Below are 22252 nucleotides of genomic sequence, written 5' to 3' on the forward strand. Positions count from 1 at the left end.
TGTCCTCTCCCTGCACAATGCAGTCCCAGTGAAATTGGCCATTTCCTGCCCAGCTTGTTGTTGTTACAGCCCAGGTGTGGGTGTTAATGACACTATTCAAGTAACCTTTGGTTTGGTCCTGACATTACACAGCAACTGTATTGTATTCAGTCCCTCAAAGTATCCTGTTTTCCTTTCCTTATAGAATTGAACATCTTCTGCGAGGAGCTCGCGATCCATCTGAATTTCTGGAATGGCAAAAGGAAATGCGTGGGAAAGATTTGGATCAACAGCTGACAGAAACAGAGTGTAGGAGGCTGCAAGGAAAACTAAGCTATGAGGAAGCTATTCTATCACATCAGAATTGTATTCGGGAAAATCAGAAGAAAGCTGAGCAGAAGAGGGAAGAGGTACTCTGTTAGAAAACTGTTGAGATTTTATATGGGCATGCTTTCTGCATGTGGGCATATTAGGTGGCAAAATGGAAAATAGGAGGGTTCCTGAAAATGGGAAAGAAGTGGGTTCCTGAATAGCAGAGATTCCTGAAGTATGTAGGGAAAATGTCATGTTTTTCAAATTATTTCACTTCTTTCTCAAATTATAAAAAGTCTGGAAACAAGGGCTGTGCATATATATTACCCTCATGCTGCCTTAAAACATTAACATCACGCAGGCACTAGCCCTCAGCTGCCAGAGTCTGGAGTTAGGCTGAAACAAAGCAAATGGCTTGCACTTTCTTCCCTTCAGCCTGGAGCCTAAGGTGGTGGGGATTGGGGTTAGAAAGTGCACCACATGCATCTTCTTAGTGCAGTTCCCCTCCCCCATGCCTATGATCCTTTAAACTATGAAGCAGCATTACATTCTGACACCAGTTCTTCACCACCACCACGTCTGTGGCCCTTTAAACAGTTATAAGACACACACACATGTGCACTCACACTGTAAAGAATCCTGTGTTCGCGGTGGATGGAGTTGGGCTTGGAAAATGTGTGCCTTTGATTGTGTGAACCCTGAGGCCTATTCTTCCCCCTCCCCAAAAAACATAATCCAGAATGCCCTTTCATTTTAAAGGATCATGAGGAGGAAGGAAATTGCAAACTGAATGCATGTGTTCTCCAGACTCAACTCCCCGCTGCATAGGACTCTTTTAGATGTGAGGGGAAGTGCCCCATCAGTTTAGGGGACTTCAGTGTGTTACCATGCATTCTCACTCATACATGTAAGCAGGCTCGTTTATGTACCCATGTCATGACAAATGTGGAAACCAATGGGTCTTTTACAACGGTGTGGGATGTACATAGCAGGTTATCAACTATATTTCAAGGAAGCGGGCTACTTCAAAATGGGGAAAATTCACCTGAGAACAACTGTTAGGAGTAAATATGTCAAGCTTGATTTACATAATTTATATCTAATCTATTAATTTACAATACCAAGGAAATACTATTCCAAACTTGGAGGCATCCATCATAGGTCTCAAAATGAACGTTGCAAGCAAAACTTTTCCTGACCCCAAATGTGAAGGGGAGAGGAAGTGCTGTGCTTCAGGGGGCCCGCTCTAGCATTTCCCCACCTGGGGCACTAAAGCCTAAATGCAGGAGTTTCCTTTGTGAAGTAGCCTCCTTTACTCAGACTACCTGAGATCTGTAGCCAAAAACCTCAGATGCTGCAGACGGGGAGGAGAAAAGGGATTCTACACTACCCATCCCATACTAAGGTCCTGGGATACTAAACAGACTGTTAAACCAGACCTCTACTTAGGCTGGCTGGGAATTACAGGAGTTGTAGTCTCACACATCTGGAGGACACCAGGTTGGGGAAGGCTGTGCTATCCAGTACAGTTGGAATTAGGTCTCAAAATAACAGAGGGGGAGGGATGAATTACAGAAGTATACAGGGACTAAGGCACGCAGGGCCTCCTGGCAGATGCAAACTTTCTTCTAGTGGTAATAGGTATCTCTCCACCAGGCAGGTACCTATTACGACAATATTTCAAGGCACAGTTGGCCTACAGTGCAATACACACAATACATCCAATCCCAATTTTTCTTTTCACAACCAACCATATTTTGTTGGATAGCAAAGGTTAAATCATGCAAAAAGGCATGCAAAGCAAGTGAATATTTAAGTCCAGTGCAAAATCCACTGTGGCTACACAAAACACATTCATGTGTTCAACAAAATGTCTGAACCTATTCTGTTAGACACATGGCTTCCTGCATTATTCATCAGAACTGTTATTATATATCCTTGCTCATATGTATATGCAAACTGACGTGTACATGTGTCGCACTGAATGCAAGCACACTTCCCCACAAACTCCTCCCCAACTGCTCTGCCTAGCCATTAGCCTTCTAATTACTTGGTGGGGAGGGGGAAAAGAAGATCCTCAATCAGTGCAGCCAGCACATCTCCCCACAGACTCCTCATGCTTACAATGAATACAGAAACATGGTTGTGCAATATGCTTCAACAAAGTGCAGGAAAAGCTGCTTGAAAATGGGAGGAAAGTAGCTTGAGAACTGCTAAGAGTAAATCTGAGAAACTTTATTTTATTACAAATTCCTTACATTGGAGAAAAATGCTTAGTTAGTATACCAACCCTCTAGCCCATAGACTGGTACACTTTTCTGACAGTCCCAGTAGAGACAGAGAAAGATGGAGGCAGGGGATTTAACATTTACCAGATAAGGAATCCAGAGGGTGCTATGAAAATGGTGAGACAGGGTGGTGACATAGGGTGGACCATGTGAGATGTAGAATAGAGAAGAAATCAGGTAAAAGGGAAGGAAATAGGATTTAAACAGTTATATTTACCTTGCCACAGACTACCTTCTGGTCTCTCAGCTTTTGGTTATGAATTCAAAATGGGGTAATCATCCTCACATACAAGACCATGGTGTATGCAGTGGTCTTTGTTTGGGTATGGACAAAGGTTCTAAGGCAATGATAGGGAGACTCAACAGAGGTTAAGCCAAAACAATTCGGATGCAAAAATAGAATTCAAAATGGGGAGCCCAAATGGGCTTCTTCTTAGATCCTGACTACAAGCATGGAGAAAGGTAAGGGAACTGGGGAAAAGAGGCAAGGGGAGGGGGGACTAGCTAAAACCATGGATATTTAGGTGGCTGCTTTTCACTGAAGACAGTACAACCTCTGCACAAAGCCCCAGACTCCCCACTTGTCCACCAAACCATTGGAGTCAGCAACTCTTAGGGAGGGTCACAGCTCCTGTAATGCTCAGAGCACCTGCAGGACATCAGAATGAATTCACAGAGTGGGCTGTGCCATGCATGGAAGCTGACTTGACACTCAGTGGGTTCTTCACCAGGGCATGAAACTTTATCTCGGGCATACAAGGCAACACAGATCTTTCTAGGCAAACAAGTCAGCAAAGTGTTAAGGTGAAGCAAGAGAAGAACCCTGGCACTGGGAATGTCAGGTAGGCACCAGGGTGGAGCAGGAAGAGTGGCAGGAAAGGAGCATGAGGATCAGACTCGAGAGGCAAGCAAACCCCAGGCCGTTCTTAGAGCTACGTCACAGAGTATGTCCTCAGTGAGTCCCACGATGTCAGAATGAAAGAACATGCTGGGTGCCCATCCTTAAGGCAGTTCGTTAATAGATCTCAAAACAAAAGATACAAAATTATCAATGGCTATGGATATGGATGGACTTAGAATGACATAGAACAAAAGTATCAATAGCTTGACTCTGGGGTATGAAAGGGAAGCTCAGGGAAGTTCCTTTAAATTTGACTGAGTTAAAGCTAGCTGACTAAGCGTTACAAAAGCCATATATCTGGGAGACAGATAGAAGTATTCAGAACAAAGGTAAGATGAGGGATATCCATGTTCTTCTTCATGGTGTCTGTGCATCACACGTATGGGGTCTGTGCCTGCGCGGAGCGCCACTCAGGAAACTTCCAAAGTTAAGGAAAAGGTTTTTGGCGGGAACCCTCCCCCACCATCTATTGCGCTTGCCCAAGCAGGTTCCCGCCTTCCCCCTCAGTTCTCCTTCGACCGTCTTGCGATAAGGATGCCTTATCGGGAACTTTGTTCTCCTGAGAGATCCTTTTTTTCGCTGAGTAGCTTTCCCCCCCTTCTATTCTTGCTATTTTTCTTTTTTCATATTGTTTGTCTCTGTTTTTCCTAAAAACAAAAAAAGTAGATTCGTTAACTTCCGTTCGAGAGATTTTTGCCACACCACATTGGGGAGTGGTGCTTATGGCACTTAAGGCCCTGTTTTGGAAATGTCAGCAATATGGCAGTAAATTGCCCCCTACAGATGGACATTCTCTCTGTTCATTTCGCTTGGGGGAGTCTCATGTGTTAGAGACTTGCCGCCACCGGATGAACTTACCACCACCTCTGTTGCAAGAGACTACTATACTGACATGCCCTTCGGTATCGACAGTGGGGCCAAGAACTCCTCCAGTATCGATACTGGAGATGGCTCCTACAATGTTGTTATCAGAAAGAGAAATTAGAGACGTTTCACCGCAGAGTCTCAAGGCAACCTCTCTGACCCCTTCATCATGTTGTTACCGAGATTTCTTACCAGAGTCAATGTAATCAGATCTCTAACCCCTCGTCGGGATCACTATGACAGAGGGACATATTACAGATCCCGATCTCCAGTTAGGGACTGGGATAGATATTCAAATTGGTCTTTACCACCATGAAGGCACTACCAGTACAATGACTAGAGGTTTGCAAGGGACAGATATTCAATGATGGAACACAATCGTGTTAGGAGAAACTCGCCTCCTCGATATCGTCAATCGCCTTCGGCAGCGATATCACAACCACTATGGACAGAGCCTTTTCTTCCTCTGCCAAAAGTCCCACCGCACTCCACCTCTTTAAGAGACTGTCCGCAACTGATGGAAATGGTACAGGTCCAACCTATACATACGGATGCCCCCCGCCCTATTCCTCCAGCACCAGCTCCGGAACCGAGGGAGCAGATCAAGAGAAAGGGGAGCAGTAGGTAGACTTTACCACAGTCAATTGAGGGCTATCTTTCAGGTTCGACCTCTATCTCTTCAGCACCTCCTTCCATTGCATCACCGAAAGAAGCAGTATCTGCCCAGGAGGGAACTTCACCATCAGAGGACGTATATAATTTCACTGACCAGATATTACATATGGCTCAGTCCTTGGGGATTGAAACGCAACAACCCTTGGAGATAATTAAGGACCCTGTGGTCAGTTCAGTCTACACAGAGGCTGCGGATCCAGTGTCTATTCCCTTCCTTCCTACCCTCCTTCAGACAGTGAAGGGATAATGGAAGGCACCATCTTCTATGGCCCCGACGTCAAAACGTCTGGAGTCATTGTATAGAGTTGAACAGAAAGGTGTGGAGTTCCTTTTCCCACATTCGTACCCAAACTCCATCATTGTGGAATCTGCACAAGGGAAATCACAAAAAATCCATACCTCTCCTGCTGATAAGGAGGGCTGTCGTTTGGACTTGCTGGGCCACAGAAACTACTCTTCAGTGGCACTAGGTCTCCGAGTAGCCGATTATCAGGCAACAATGTTATCAAGTGTTCCTTTGGGAAAAAAAGAGGTTCCTTATGTGATAATCTCCCAGACAACCAAAGGGAACTGGCTAGAGTGCTCCAGATGGAAGCATTGAAACTATCCTGCCAGCAAATAAATACGACATGCCATCAGGCGGATTGTGAAGCAAAGGCAATGGTGGAAGCCATCGCACTTCAAAGGCAGGCATGGCTGAGGTCTGCTGGGCTGACACCAGAGGCAAGATCTCACATCAAGGATCTCCCTTTTGATGGAGAAGGTCTTTTCAACGCGAACACTGCCGAGGCAATGGATACCACCCAGAAAGCCAAAAACACCTAAAAAAAGATGGGAATTGCGCAGCAATACCAGCAGAACCTGTCTAGGTATAAGTAGTGGTTCTGACAGCAATAACCTTTTCAACACTCTCGACAATACCAAGATAGAGTATCGCGTTTTTCACAACAGCAGAACCAGAGGAGACAGCAACCTTCTAACCGTTTTTGTCAATCTTGTATGAGAATGGACCACTCTTCCAACTGGAGACTTTGACTCAACACAGACCTGACTACAGCCTGTTGTCACAGCTCCTTTTCTCTCATGTCCTACCTACCTGGGTAATGATAACAATGGATGTTTGGGTGCTTGATGTTATCCAATTCGGTTACAAAATAGAATTCAAAGTCCTCCCTTCTTTCGGTATCGTGAGAGTAACAGCACTTTCGGAGATATTGCAACTAGAAATGGTCACTCTCCTACTCATGGGAGCCATCAAACGAGTTTTACCATAACTAACAGTGGACAGGTTTTTTCCCTGCTACTTCACGATACTGAAGAGAGATGGAGGACTTTGACGTATTATGGACCTCAGGGAACTGAACAAGTTTGTCAGAACAAGAAGATTCCGGATGAATACACTGGCCACGATTATGCCTCTTCTCTGGAGGAATGTCTGGTTCGCAGCAGTGGATTTGAAAGACATGTTTTTTCATGTGGCCGTCAACAAATCCTATCAGAGATACCTCAGGTTCATGATCGGGGCAGAGGTGTTCCAATTTATGGTCCTCCCTTTTGGACTAGCCACTACCCGAGAGTATTTATGAAAACAGTGGCACTTGTGTGCACACACCTGCATACTCGAAACATAGAAGTCTATCCATATCGGGACAACTGGTTGATTGTGGCATCAACAGAGTGCTGTGTTCATCAAGTGATAACAGTTGTTAGAAACCTTCTCCATTCATTGGGCTTAGTGATCAATGAAGAAAAGTCAAGGTTCCAACCCACACAAAGAATTCCGTTCATAGGAGCAATGCTGGATTCTACAAAAGAGAGAGCATTTTTGCCTCAGGCTTACCACCCTGGTGGGGCTGGCACGCAGGCTTTTCCATGCCCGCAGGACAACTGCTTTCACAATTCAGAGGCTCCTGGATCTTATGGCGTTGACGGTGTATGTGGTGGCATGTGCACGACTCCGCATGCAGCGCCTCCAGAACTGGTTCTTAAGAGTATGCCCAGACAGCAGGGATGCCCGTCGGGTGCAATTGACGATACCAAAAGTGGTGGCAAACAGTCTTCTTTGGTGGATGACACCACACAGCCTCTCACAGGGTCAGCCTTTTTTTCCACTGCCGCCATCCTGAGTTTTGGTCACCGATGCTTCTCAACAAGGGTGGCGGGCCCACTGTGGTCCTCTAAGGACTCTGGTCACTCATGGAATGCACTCTACATATCAGTGCCTTGGAAATGCTAGCAGTGAAGAAAGCCCTACAGTCATTCGAAACCTCTCTTTCCAACAGACATGTTTAGGACTTGACAGACAACACAGCAGTTTTGTGGCACTTGAACAAACAAGGAGTAACGTGTTCCTCTCGCTTGGTGTCGATGTCCCTGGACATTTTCGACTGGGCAATCGACAGGGGAATAAAGAACAACACACTTGCCAACGCCCTAAGCCACTCCTGGACGATGTCCCACGAATGGCAACTGATTCTGGTATGAACATCTGGGGCACTCCTCAGATAGATGTTTCGCAATGGCTTGCAACACAGTATGCCCACTCTTCTGTTCGAGAGGGGTGGGTGGGTCATGGGTCATTAGGAGACACCTTCCAGCTTCACTGGTCAGGAACTCTGCTTTTATCTGTTTCCTCCATTTCCCCTAATTGCAAGAGCAATCCAAAAACTCCGAGCAGACATGGTGGACTGTATTATAGTCACTCCGTTGTGGCCAAGACAGGTGTGGTTTCCCACGCTCCTAGACCTAGCGAATGGACAATTCCTATGACTGCCGTCGATACCGACGCTGCTCACCAGAGACAGAGGTCAGATTCTTAACCTGGATGTCAACACACTCAAACTAACGGCGTGGAGGATCCAGTGGAGTTGAATTGCTTACCTAATGAAGTTCATCAAGTACTATCAGCAGCTAGAAAACCATCTACTGTCATGTGACACTAAGTGGAAGTCCTTCTGTTTTGCCATGTCCAAAGGTTTTCTTCCTTTTTCGGCTCGGTTGAGCTGTATACTTACCTTCCTTCACTCGTTGTTTACTAAAGGCCTCAAGCTTTCATCCCTTCGAGTATATCTTGCAGCCATCTCAGTTATTCATGTTTCTGTTCAGGGTTCTACTATATTTACTCATCCTTTGATCCGTCAATTCCTGCGGGGGGTTAAGAACGTAGCTCTTCTAGTTAAAGAGCCGGTCCCTTCCTGGAGTTTATCTGTAGTTTTAAAGATGCTGACTTCAAAGCCCTTCAAACCCACACGGCAAGGAGGGCGAGTGAACTGTGTACATTGAAGGTGGACCTTCCTTACCTTATTTTCCACAGGGACAAAGCAGTTCTGAGACCTGACACTTCGTTTCTGCCAGAAGTAAATTTCGAATTTCATCTCAATCAGGATGTTGTACGTCCCACTTTTTTTCTGTTGCCTTCTTCTCAACTGGAGACTAGCCTTCATGCTCTAGATGTCAGGCAGGTGCTTGCCTTTTATAAGAGCAGAACAGAACAATTTTGTTGGTCACAGAGGCTTTTTCTTTGTTATAGTAGTCCAAATAAGGGAATGCCAGTATCTTCGCAGAGACTCGCCTCTTGGATTGTACATGTTATCAAATTGGCTTATGAGCTTGTGGGACTCAAGCTAGAGTGCCCAGCCAAAGTTTATTCAACAAGAGGAATCTCCACCTCGGCCACTTTTGGCAAGGGAGTGTCGATACCAGACCTATGTAAAGTGGCGACCTGGTCGAAGCCATCAACTTTTCTATCACACTGCAAACTTGATGTGAGAGCAAGAGAGGGCAATTTTGGCTGGGAAGTTCTTTCTTCCATTCTTCAATAGGACATCATGATACACTGACCCACCTCCAGTAAGTTAGCTTGTTAATCGCCCATATGTATGATGCACAGAGACCATGAAGAAGGAAGTTAGGTTGCTTACCTGTAACTAGTTTTCTGAGTGGTCATCTGTGTATTCACATAACCCTCCCACTGTCCCTGCTTCAGTATCGATGTCGCTATTGATGTTGGTACTGAAGCAGGTTTTTTCACCTCGGTAATGAGGCTGGCTAGTCGGTCTCAAGGAACTAAGGGGGAAGGCGGGAACCTGCTTGGGCATGCACAATAGACAGTGGGGGAGGGTTCCCACCAAAAACATTTTCCTCAGCTTTGGAAGTTTCCCAAGTGGAGCTCCGCACAGGCGCAGAGCCCATATGTGTGAATACACAGATGACCACTCAAAGAACTACAGTTACAGGTAAGCTTCCTGACTTACTTTAACCAGCTGACATATATATTGGGGTAGAGATGCTTTAAGATTGGTCCTTGGTTCCCACCAAGGATCTAGATTGGCCAGTTTAAATATACCCTCATCAGTTGGCTGGCTATGGTGGTGATTAGTCAGGTAAGCATTTGCATATACCTGGAATTACATGGGACAACTCATTTATAATTTAATCAGTAGAGGACACATATAGGTAATTAGGTAATAGCCCTTTCTACTATTTTGGGATCTCTCTCATTCCCAGCAGCCTTCAAGCATCTTGCTGCCTTTCTCAGAACAAAAGGGTTAATTTAGCCAAGGTGCCAGAGTGATGCCAATCACAAATATAAAGCAGCAAAGGCGTTGGAGGCAGTGGCGTTGGCAGAGGTGGGCGGCTCAGACCTGGAGACGCTGGTGTGGCCGCGCTGGAGGTGCCGAAGCTCTGAAGCATACTGAGTACTTCAGAGAGCCCTCAGAAGGGGCTCAAAGTGACCTGAAGCAGCCCACTTCAAGTCGGGTTTCAGCCTCGGGCCAAAGTGGTACACAGCCCTAGTAGAAAGGATAGATCCTCTGCTTGGAAAGATGGTGAAGAGTTAACAGCTAACAGAGAGAAGGTGAAACCACTCAACCCCTTTTTTTTATCAGTCTTTCCCTGCAAAGAGAATTGTGTTTGAATTGGAAAAACAGAAAAAATAATATAAGGTGGAAGGATTTGTAGCTCAGGGTAGGTAAGGAGGTAGTTACAGAACAGCTACTTTAAATAAGTTTAAGTCTCCAGAACCAATTGAATTATACTCTAGAATGTTGAAGGAACTTGCCAACATTATTTCAGAGCTGGTGATTGTAATCTTTGAAATTCTTGGAGAATGGGTGAGGTGCCAGAAGATTGGAGAAGGGATCTGCCCTCGTCTTCAAAATGTGGGGAAACGTGGATCCAGGAAACTACAGAGCAGTTGGCCTGATGTTGATACTGGGCAAAATTCCAGAATAGATTATTAAATGGTCAGTCTGTGAGTATCTAGAAAATAATGCATCGCTACTAAGAGGCATCATGGGTTTAACAAGAAGGTCATGTCAGACCAACCTTATCTCCTTTTTTGAAGAGTTAGTCCGGTAGGTTATGGGACTGCTATAGACATAGTTGATCTTGATTATAGCAAAGTGTCATGCCTCCCTCGGACTCCTCTGAGGATGAAGGGGAATGGCAGGCTCTAGACCCAGGGGAAGGGACCAGCACAGAAGGAGCCCGAGCCCCATCACCTTCTGTGGATGTTCCATGCCCAGCTGCATCTCCTCAGAGGATTTGGAGGGCAAAATGCCACTGACCCCCCACAGCGCGAAGGCGGCTGCATGTAAGGGAACAATGCAGGTGAGCCGCTGTCTGTTTAAGACAGAAAGGCTCTCGGGAGCAGGAGGACCGATTGGATGTAGCTGCTTCCAGATGCGGCAATTAAAAGCAGGAAGCAGGCTGGTGCAAGGCTGCTGGAGAACAACATCAGATCTCACACTGGATCTTAGCCTCGACCCTGGACCTGACCCACTGCCTTGCCCGTGTTCACTTGTGTACTTTGGACGTCAGACTGGAAAACGGACTTCTTTTTGCCACATCGCTTTGGATTCAACTGCCCTGGTAAAAGTTCCCTGCTTCAGCCGCCTTTTCCCTCTCACAGCCTTGGACAGGTTTACAACCTTGTTATCAGCCATTGATTTATCACTGCCAGCTGCAGTCAGCTGGTAGGAGCTAGCACAAAGCATTTGAAAAGGTATCCCATGATATTCTTGTTGACAAGATGGGCTGGATGATACAGATATTCTTAATAGTATTAGAGCAAGGAAACAGGAAGTGTGAAGAGTGAGGGTAAAAGGATGAAGGAAAAACATCCTCCTTTTTCCTGGCCTTTGTGAATTTTGTTCAAAGGTTCACATGAAAAAACAATACCCCTACAAAAAACACACCACCACAAACATTTTACGGGTTTGTAGTTTATCAGTACACTTGTCATTTTCAGCAAATAATTTAAAAAATGAGTTCGTTTCGTTACCGGAAAACCTAATAAATCTCAGGCTTTCGTTCAGATTTGAAAAATGAAAAGGTGATTAGTGTTTTAATGTCAAGAATTGTTTGTTTATTTGTTTCATTTTTGTACCACTCAATGGCCGAAGGTCTTTGAGTGGTTCACAAAATTAAAACCACAAAAATACAACAGAAAATACAATATAAAATATGATAGATTAAAACTACAGAAAAACATAACCAGAGTAAAACTAGCAGCAGTACAGATATTTAAAACATAAAATTTAAGAGAGCAGAGCTAAAATACTGAAATGCTAAAGATGCCTAGGAAAATAAAAAGGTCTTCACCTAGTGCCTGAAAGAGTACAACATACAAGTACAAAAATGCTTAAAAAATTATAATGTAAGAATTTTTGAAAAAAGCTTTGTTCCATGGAATTTGACTGATTTCCTGTAACTTGTACTATTTGCTACTAATCTTTATCGACTTGTAATTTTGTTTGGAGTTTAGAAAGCGGAAATGAGTCATCAGTGTGCAGAAAGACACCTTCAAGAAAGGAAAGAAAGGAAAAAAATGGTGCAGCAGGTGGTAGAGGGGCGCAAAAACGTGAAGCAAGCACAAATGAAGCTCCAAAAATACAAACGCCAAATAGGTATTATTAGTGTCAAATCTGTAGGTATTTTTAAAAAACAATTTCTGTTTTGCTCATCAGAACATTGTTACAGAGAGAAATAGAGAGAGAAATATAAAAGGAAATCTAGATTTATTATAAATTTCAGTTCTGGGGTGGAGCAGTCCTTTACATGTGGAAAGGACCTCCTGGTAACCAGGGAGGATCAGCAGGAAATCATGCCATAAGGGTAGGGCTGGGTAAGAATTTTGTTCAGTTAATTTTTAATGGGATCTTACCAAAATTTGCTAATTTCTTCACAAACGGGAAGGAAAGAACTTGTGATTTAAACAATTCCTATGCGGATAAACCAGAACTGACAGATGTGTCCTTCCAGGCCTAGGACTTGGAGTGCTTAGCTCTTAAAGGTTTGTGTTTTGAATTCCTGTCTATTTGACCATATATGTGGTACTAAATTAGGCTTGCCACCACTGTTTTGACAGGCTCCTCATGTTTAACAGCTATATGGTAGGCAGGTACGTTGTAGGCCTCTTCATGTTGGAAACCTATTGAATTAGGTCAGTGCAGATGGGTGAGAATTTTGTTTTGGTTCAATTTGGTAGGAATTTCCGAAATTTGCATATTTTTCATATTCAGGATAGAAAGAACTTGAAATTTAAACAATTTGAATGCAGGAGAAAGCAGAACTGACAGATTCGTCCCTCTCTTCACAAAGGGGAGGACTTCTTTCCTAACCAAAACTGGACTCTGAAAGCAGTTCCTTTCCCCCTATTTCCCCTATGCTTATGTGAACAAACAAGTACGAAAATCTTCCCCATCTAATAGGGGATAATTTTATTTTTCCATCCCCAAGGGCAGGAAAGATGTACTGTCAAGCCTGCACCACCCTTTGTAGAATGTGTTGCCGGAAGGTCACATCTGCAGAGGAATACATATTGATGTGATCTTAATAAAGTGTATACATACTTCCATGTGGCTAACATGCTAACGTGATGGAAGGACGTGACCTATAAGCCACAAAGGTGACGGCTTCCCTTAAGGCGACAGCGTCCCCAACCTTTTTGACCCACGGACACATTTGGGAATTTGAGAAACTGCTGTTGGCACCACCACAAAATGCATAATTAGTGGATCGTCACTTTGATGTCTACTTGTCATGTCTATGGATCTTGGGTAGCACCTTATTCAGCAAAAACTTGTTTTGTGTCTATTAAACACTGCAATGTCGCTTTCATAAGGGATTGTCTAATTCGACTAATTGCTGGCAGTGCAATACAGCTAAAACTTCTTTTAAACATGGCACTGTTCAGTAGTTGCTTCTTTTTGGAGGGAGGTCATTACACAGATACGTTTTGTAGTGTAACAGTCTTTAATATTCACAGATGTATACTCTCTTTTAAATTACCTGCTTTATGGAAATTAACAAATGGTCAGCATAAGTGGATTCTCTGCGCCCCCTTGATAGCTAAAAGACTGATATTCCAACATTGGAAGGAAAAACATTCACCTCCTATAATGCAATGGATTGGGGACCTTACACCACTTTCCATATTTGAAACTGGTGGCATATAGATGCCACCTTCACATGGATACTTATTTGGAGATTTGATCCACTTTTGTTGAAGCCTACGTATAATTGCTAGAAAGTTGTATGCATTTCATAGAAATCCATGTATGTATATTTTAAAAAAAGGGGACATTTTTTAAAAAAGAAATTTTTAAAAAATTGTGGGGGGGTATCCAGGGTGCTACGTTGGGTACTCTTTCGCGGGCACCATTGGGGATGCCTGCAGGTGAGGACCCTGCCTTAAGGGATGGATTTTGACTTCCACTGGGGGATACTTTCACTTTGTAGGGAAAGAATCTGCAGAGGAAGACATAGTGATGCTTTTCTGTCTTATAAAGGTATATACAGGTATTTTGGTTTGTAGGGAAATAATAAAGTCCTCAGTCACTTAGTGATGGCTGAATTTGATACTCTAATTCAGGGCTGGACAATACCCCCACCACTACACCAGCACAATTCACACTGGCAAAGAAAGAAAGAAAGAAAGAAAGAAAGCAGATAACCACTACAGAATACTACAGTGGCCAAAATTAGCTTATTTTCATGCTAAATCTGACCATTGTACCATTTCTTAGTGCTTTGCCACCAAAAACTGGTATCAACTCAGCATTTCTTTTTGCCACCAGTGCCCCATATAATTCCATGGGGTGCCGGTGGTGGCCCCAGGAAGGTGGCCCACAAGGGGTCTGGGATGGTGAAAATGAGCTCTGGACCTCCCAAAGATTCCTTGGTCTTAGAAATGTAGAAACAGAGGTCCCACTTAATGTCTAACGTATGAGGGCCCACTTCCTGTCTGATGTGTAGCTCTTTCAGGTGGCAGGATTTTGGTAGAAAGACAGAAGTACCATTTCTCTGAGTTCTAAAGGGAATTTACTTTAAACAAAACGGTAGGATCTGGTTTCATCGCTACCTTGTCCTTTTGGAAGTCACACAATTCCTTGTTAACTGACAGGGCATTGAACTCAGACACTCTACTCACTGAGGTGTTCTCTACCAGGAAGTCTATTTTGAGTGATAGTTCCCTCAGAGGACATGTGACCATTGGTGTGAAGGGAGGCTTAGAGAGGGCTGTGAACACTGAGTAAATATCCCATTTGGGAAATCTATGGATCATGCAAGGGTTGAGAAATAATTTGTCTTTTAGAAACCTTACTACTTGGGGGTGCCAATAGAGTCAGCCCTGTTTTCTGTGGCCCAGGATGCTAGATATGACTGTTGCTTCTTTTCAGTGTGCTGGTGCTAAGCTCTTTTTTCAGCCCATCCGGGAGGAACTCCAGCAGAGGAGGGACTTAAATCTGTAATGGATCAAGGCATTTCACTTCACACCTGTAAGAGAATGTTTGCCTGGTATCATTATAGACCTTATTCGAGGAGTGCTTTCTGAGGGACAGAATGGTCACCGTTCCTTAGGTGTTATGGCCATGTTTAGGAATTGTGTTTGCTCAGTCTCCATGTTGTGAGTCAGAGGGTGAACTACTGGCTCTTGAGAGAGCAGATCCAACTGTATTGGGAGTTGCTGATCAGGACAGGTCGACATGTCCTGATGTTATTGCCTGCCCCAATGTGGCACAAGTAATACAATCTCCACTTGCATCTTTTGAATGACCTGCAGCAGACATTGTACTGGTACAGTAGGCCTAGTGGCCACTCATTGGTTATTTATTTACTTATTCATTTATAAGATTTTTAACCCACCTTTCAAGGTGCTTTTATTTTATTTATTCATTTGTTACATTTCTAATCTGCCCAATAACCAATTGCCCTCACAAGACAGCTTTCAGTATTATAAAACATGAAAATGCAATTACAATTAAACACACACACACACACACTCAACAACGCAGCAGCAGCAGCAAATGATTTTTTAAGCAACAGATGCAGAAAGGAATAAATGTATCTTCAGGGGTTTTTTAAGAACCAGCAGCAATGAGGTCATGCATACCTCCCTGGGGAGAGAGTTCCACAGGTGTGGCATGACCACTGAGAAAGCCCTATCTCTAGTACCTGCCAGCCAAATTGCTCTTGCTGGTGGTCCAGAGAGTAGAGCCTCTGATGCTGATCTTAATGCTTGGATAGGCTCATATAGGTGCAGGCGGTCCTTCAGATAATGTCCCATTTTAAGACCATTTTAGGGCATTAAAGGCCTTGAATTGGGCCTGGAAACCAGCAAGCAGCCAGCTGCCACATTCTGTACCTGTTGCAGTTTCCAAATCATCTTCAGGGGCAGCCCCACGTACGACACATTACAGTAATCTAACTTGGGTGTATCCAAAGCATGTGTTCACTTCCATGGCCATGAGAAGAAGACCTCCTCTCTGTTTTTAGTTTGATGTGAGGAAGAATCCAAGAATGGGTTAACTCCCTCCACCATGGAGGAAAGGCAGGGAGGATGTGACTAGAGAACTTAGCCTGAGGCTGATTGTCCTGCAGCTCTACACCTAGTTCTTTCCTGCTTTTCACCCAGAACAGAACTCTCCTCTTGTTCTCTGCATTGAGCCTTTGTAGTCTCTCAGATTTATATCTACTCATTTGTATTCTCTGATACTAATTTTTACTTACTTTCGGCCCCCATTAAAAAAAAATGACCACGTACAAACTCTACTTCCTTTTTCTGCCTCTGCCTTCCTTCTCCATCTATTCCAGATGGCTTCATCAGACAAGTACTCAGAGAAGTCCTTCAACACCTTCAAAACAGAAGGTAGAAATGCTTACTCAGATCAGTGTAGTGAAAAGCAAGCAACGTTCACTGCAAGCCACTGCTGTTTCCAGCAGGCATGCTGCACTCACTTTGCGTATCACTGCCAGCCCGACTGCTGCTACGAAGGGCTCTTGGATGCTGAGTAAAGCTGCCCACAATCATTCTCACAGTAATCTCATCCCCAACTGTGCTGAGCTGCCAGGTGGGACATTGAGCAGCTGCTCTTCTAGCAGTGAAGAGTCAGCTCTGGAGCTTGACCATCCAAGGAGTTCTGCATGGTCCAACATTGACGGCATGTCTTCTGATCAGTTAGGAACATAAGGAAAAATTGGAGGAGTGGAATCCCAGTGTGGTGGGGGGCAACATGGCACTTGTCATCCTCCCTTTTTGCCCTCCAAAAAGATGTGCCATTTTGGTGCCGAAGTTGACCAGCAGAGGATATTCAGATCCACTAAGCAAGGTCTGCTCCTACTGCCTGAGCAAAGCAATGCCAACAGTTTACTCTTGCCCTATTGTTGCTCATATCTTGCCGCAGCAGGCAGTTGGCAACTGGCTTCAGCTACAGCTTTTCAGTCAACCCCCTTCACTATCAAATCCTCCTTGCTACTGGAGCAATTTATTCAAAGACTAAGGCAGTTGGTAGTCAGCAAACATACTGACAAACATCTGCAACAGCAGGAAGCCCAATTTCAACCACCACCGCAGATTCAGGCCCAGCCTCACCCATAGGCCCAGCTTCAAATCCAGCAGCAGTTTCTGTTGGTGCCATTCTAAATGAGATCGGCTTGGGCACAGTCTTCAGGTTCCTGTTTTTCCATCCCTTGCACACAGGAACAAAAAGGAGAAAAGGTGCTTAGGCTCAAGTCTTCCACCAAGAAACACAGTTCCTCCTAATTCTTCTAAGGATTCAGCTGTTGATTCAGCTTATTGGCTGGGAAGTCGCACAACAACACTGTTGACTCCATTAACTTTCTATCTATTCTACAGGAATTATCGGATAAGGAGGAGGGACAATGGTTAGATCGTATCCAACTTGAGGTATCTAGCAACATCCATCCTAAAGGAAATCAACCCTGACTGCTCATTGGAAGGACAGATAATGAAGCTGAAGCTCCAATATTTTGGCCACCTAATGCGAAGAGAAAACTCCCTGGAAAAGACCCTGATGCTGGGAAAGACTGAAGGCAAAAGGAGAAGGGGACGGCAGAGGATGAGATGGCTAGATAGCATCACGGATGCAATGAATATGAACTTGAGCACGCTCCGGGAGAGAACGCAGGACAGGAAGGCCTGGCGTGCTATGGTCCATGGGGTCACGAAGAGTCGGACACGACTGAACGACTGAACAACAACAATGAATATTTTCTTCCTTTGCTATTAAAGGCCATGGCACCTTTAGGTTCTTCTTCATGTTCTCTGTGCATCACACATATAGGCTCATTGCCTGCAAGGAGCCCCATTTGGGAAACTTCTACAGCTGAGGAATTTTGGTGGGAACCCTCCCCCACTTTCCCAGTGTGCATGCCCCTAGCAAGTTGCTGCTTATACCCTCGCTTTCGACCACCATTGCGTAGAGAACTTACCTCATTGGTTGTTTGCAGTACAACTGCTGAGGTGTTCTTTTTCTTCAACTTTGTCTTTCTTTTGTGTTTTTTTATCTCCGCAATCACCTACAGGCATATGGCCATGAGGACCCCATTTTGGAAGTGTGTCAGTTATGTCACTAAATGCCTCCTACTGACAGGCACTCCTTATGTCTTTTCTGCCTGAGAGAAGTGCACAAAGTGGAGGCCTGCATTCATTGTCAGGCCTTTACAAAACAAGCAAGATGTAATAATTGTGGCAGGCTGCCGGTTGTTTTGTGCAGGAAAGCACTTGAAGTGGTGGAGCTGTTGGTGGACAAGCCCCTTATGGCACAGATGTCAAAGCCTCCCCCCCCTTGGGGCATCAGACAAGCTTTCCCACTCACCTCAGCCTTTGGAAGTTTCAGAGACTGCTTCCTCCCCATGGTCGAACCCTGAATTCAGGCTGTACAGACCAACCCACAGCTGGGCAGTCGTTGAAGTTTATGGTAGCAAAGAAGCTATCAAAAAAGGCCAGAGTGCAATAATCCTTTTCAGAGCTGAAGAAAAAGAATTTGAAAAAGGTGGTGGTCAGATTGGCTTCAGACCCGATGCTGCAATTGCCCATCTTGGTATCATTCCTACAGTTGACCATACCAGCCCCTCCACCAACTCTTGATTCACCAATACCACTTTGAGCTCAACTTACAGAATAGGCTCTAGTGACCAACCCTGTTCAGGAGCCTGTACTGATGACATCTACATGAGAAGGCGAGATTAGAGAGACATTGCTGGCTCCAGCACTGACTCAGAAGCCGACTGATAACTGGGGTGATCTCTCTGTTGCCAAGATCATCAATCTCTCTGTTGGAGAGGATCTCTGGATTCCATGTTCTCAGGCTACTGTTCCTCGCATCAGAGAGATCACTCCTCTAGGTTACTCGAGTGTCCCAGATGCAGATCCTGGTTGCAGCTTTCAGACTGGATAGGTGTTTGAGTTGGCACCTACTGCTCAACCCAACTACTATTGGGATGAGCTGCACTTTGGGAGCAAGGGCAGACACTGGATTAATGTTACCGCAATCATCCTCGCTAGCCAAGACCTATCTTCCCTGATCAGTACTGACATGCACCATTGGCTATGGTTTCTTGGCCTCTGCCAGACCAGGGATTGCCCCTGGCTCCTCCAGTCCTGCTTCCATGGCCGATACATACCACAGCACCACCAACGTATCAATCGATACCAACATCAGTTCCATGGGCAATAACATCTGTCCCGCCATTGGCACCAAATTTTGCTGTTGTCTCTATGACAAGGGTTTGAAACTTTCTTTCCTGAGAGTATGTCTGTTGGCCTTCTCTGCCTTTCACACACCAGTGAATGGTTTCTCTGGTTTTTTTGCTCTCACTCACTAAGCATTTTCTTTGGCGTGTATGGAATCTTGCTCCTCTAATTCAGCTCCTGGTACTGACTTGGAGCTTGTTGGTTGTTCTGCAGGCCTTGACTGCTAAGCCATTCGAATGTCTTGCAACGACAGATTTCCTTCTCCTGTCTTGTAATAGCTACCAGAAAAGCAGTTTTCTATCAGCTCACCAGTCCAGCGAATTGTGTGCATTGTGTGTGGACCTTTCTTATATGACTTCCCATCATGATAAGGTGGTGCTCCACCCAGACATTGTGTTCCTGTCCAAGGTGGTGTCTGAATTCCACTTGAATCAGGATATCATACTCCAGCTTTCTTGCAGGCACTTTCTACTCTGCTTGAATCTACTCTTTATACCCTGGATATTCAACGGGCATTGGCTTTCTATAAATCAAGGCCTGAGCCCTTTCGTCAGTCCCCTCGCTTATTTGTGTGCTATGGTGGCAGGCGGCAAGGACTACCAGTGTCATCACAGAGGCTGTTTCCCTGAGTGATCCACGCTATTAAATTATCATGAACTTGCTGTCCCTGACCTTTCTGGTCCAATCCCAGCTCATTCAACTCGTGCTATGGCTACTTCAGGGGCATTTGGGAAAGAAGTCTCCCCTCCTGAGCTCTGCAGAATGGCCACCTGATCAAAACCATCAACCTTAGCCATAACAGACTTGATGTGTGAGCTAGAGCAGACTGCTCTTTTGGCCATGCAGTTCTGTCCGCTGTCTTGGAGTAGGACACCAACCTGCCATGGGTAAGTCAGCTTGCTGCTCGCCCATATCTGTGATGCACAGAGACCATGAAGACGAAAGAGGGGTTGCTTACCTGTAACTGTAGTTTTTTGAGTGGTCATTGTGACGTTACATGTACATATATTATGAATTGTAGGTATAGATGCGTATTCATATTATAACTCTATGTGTTTTGTGGTCAGTATATCTAGAGTGAGAGTGGGATGAGTGACAGGAGGAATGTTGTATTAACATATGGGAGATGATTAGCTGAGTGAGTGAAGGGGGGTGAAGTGTGTGTGATATATAAGCTGGTTGCTGTGCTTGCGTGAATCAGAGTTTGCAAAAGAAATGGTTTAAGATAGAGATAGGGTTCAGAACAGAGATGGCATTTGGGTTGGGTCAGTGAAGAGTTGAAGAGAGTCTGGAGAGAGAGTGACTAGGATTTATGTGTATGAGACGATATATGTAGATAAAAGCTTTAAAAGTTACTGATTTACTGTTGAACATCTTAATGTTATAATTAATAAAGATTGTTTTATAAAATCCTACGCCTTCTGCTCTTGGATACATAAGGGTAAAGCAATAAAGGGAATTATGCACGTTATAGAATAAAGCAAGTGTGTCCTCATAGCTCGAGGACAGAGTGAAAGCCTAAAGATCCTGGTGACAATGTTACTGTGTGTGGGGAAGGTGTTGCCTGGTGTGGGAAAGGCCTTATTGAAGAGTTATTCTCACTGGGAATAGGCTGGAATGCTAAAGTCGTCTGCGCATTCACACAACCTACCCACCATCCTTGCTTTGGTGTCAGTATCGATGTTGGTACCACAGCTCTGTTCAGTTCCAAAGCTGCAATGGGCGGTCTCAAGGAACTGAAGGAATAGGCAGGAACCCGCTAGGGACATGTACATATGGGGAGAGTTCCCACTAAAAATTCCTCAGCTATAGAAGTTTCTGAATGGGGCTCCGCACAGGCACAACGCCCATATTTGTGAATGCACAAATGACCAGTTGAAGAACTACAATAACAGGTAAGCAAGCTGTCTTGTTCAATCAGTTCCTCAGGAAAAGGCTCAGCAATCCACATAGCCAACATAGGCAGCAGAACTGGGAGCCTCTATCTTCCCTGAGACCAAGACACCTAACAGGGAGGTATCACTTCCATCTTGCTTTGACAGGGCAATTAAGGCAGAATGGCTGCACCCCAACAGAGCCCCAAAGACCACAACATTGCTCGTAGACTTTATACTTTTTCTCAAAAGTCCATAAAAGACCTAAAGGCTCCCCTAATAAATGCCCTGTGGTAGCTTTCCGAATAGGAGCAATTATGCCCAAAGACTAGGATGTCCAATTCAAGGTTGAGGTGCTCTGAAACAGCCCTAAAAAAGGCCCTTGAGCAGCAGCATTGGCCCTCTAGGCATTGAGTATATCTTCAGTCTTCTGCATGTTTCTCTGGATTGAGGATACTCTACAACAAAGATTTAGATCACAAATCCCTACAAAGGGGGCTCCACAAGCTATATAAGCTGTATTCCTTCATATCTGATGGCACACTAGATATAGTCACCTTTGCAGTCAGGGCCATTCCAGCAGTCACAGTGGCCAGCTGATCAATCCAGATTAACAATTGGAATGTTGATACACCCTCCACGGCTAACGTGACCACAGTATTTTTAAGGGTGTTTGCCTCTTTGGGAAAGAGGTGCTTAAAGATATTTTAGTAGAAATCAGGGAGAAATATAAAGCCATGTGTACTTCTAACAAGAAAGCAGAAGAGAAGACAACCTAGATGCTCCTTTCTTTTATTTCAACACAATAGGAGCCCCTTTTATTCCAGAGACAATCAAAATTTCAAGCCAGTCCGGACCCATTCCTACTTCAAAGCCAAGACTCGGTCCTGCCCCCCTCCCATTGCAGTCCCAGGGACAGGCTCCTGCCTTCCCCTACCACCGAAGTCCAGGAGAAGGGGAAAATTGTTGCCCAGGCCATTCAACATTTCATTGAGATAGTGATGATAGATCCAGTCCCCTCAAGGAGAGATTATCTTGAGTTTACTCCATTTTCTTCATGGTTCAGAAGAAGGGAGGATTGTGGAGAGTGATCCTAAGTTTGAAGTACATTAACTGCTTCATTACATATCACAAATTTTGGATGTGGTAAATACCCTCAAGGGTGCCCTACACTTTGGAGAGTTTCTAGCATTGATAGACTATAGGGAGGCATACTTACATGTGCCCATTGCCCCTCTTTACAGGGAGTACCTCAGGTTCTCTTATCAGCATGTTTGTGACCAGTACCAGGCTCTACCCTTTGGACTTGCCTCAACTTCCAGTCTTTTCCAAATTAATGGCTTTAGAGGCAGCCCACCTC

General features: G+C 44.6%; 1 protein-coding gene across 1 annotated transcript in view; it reads left to right on the forward strand.

The window, feature by feature from the left end:
- CFAP99 (cilia and flagella associated protein 99) overlaps window positions 1-22252 on the forward strand; it is a 123823-nt gene that overhangs the window by 65300 nt on the left and 36271 nt on the right. The window contains exons 11-12 of the mRNA XM_084845050.1: window positions 185-389; window positions 11786-11927. Of these exons, the coding sequence (XP_084701176.1) occupies window positions 185-389; window positions 11786-11927 (347 nt within the window). The remainder of the gene's footprint in view (window positions 1-184; window positions 390-11785; window positions 11928-22252) is intronic.

The sequence above is a fragment of the Heloderma suspectum genome, chromosome 3, assembly GCF_057233095.1.
Source record: "Heloderma suspectum isolate Gila_16-S chromosome 3, 16-S_ref, whole genome shotgun sequence".
NCBI classification, from domain to species: Eukaryota; Metazoa; Chordata; class Lepidosauria; order Squamata; family Helodermatidae; genus Heloderma; species Heloderma suspectum.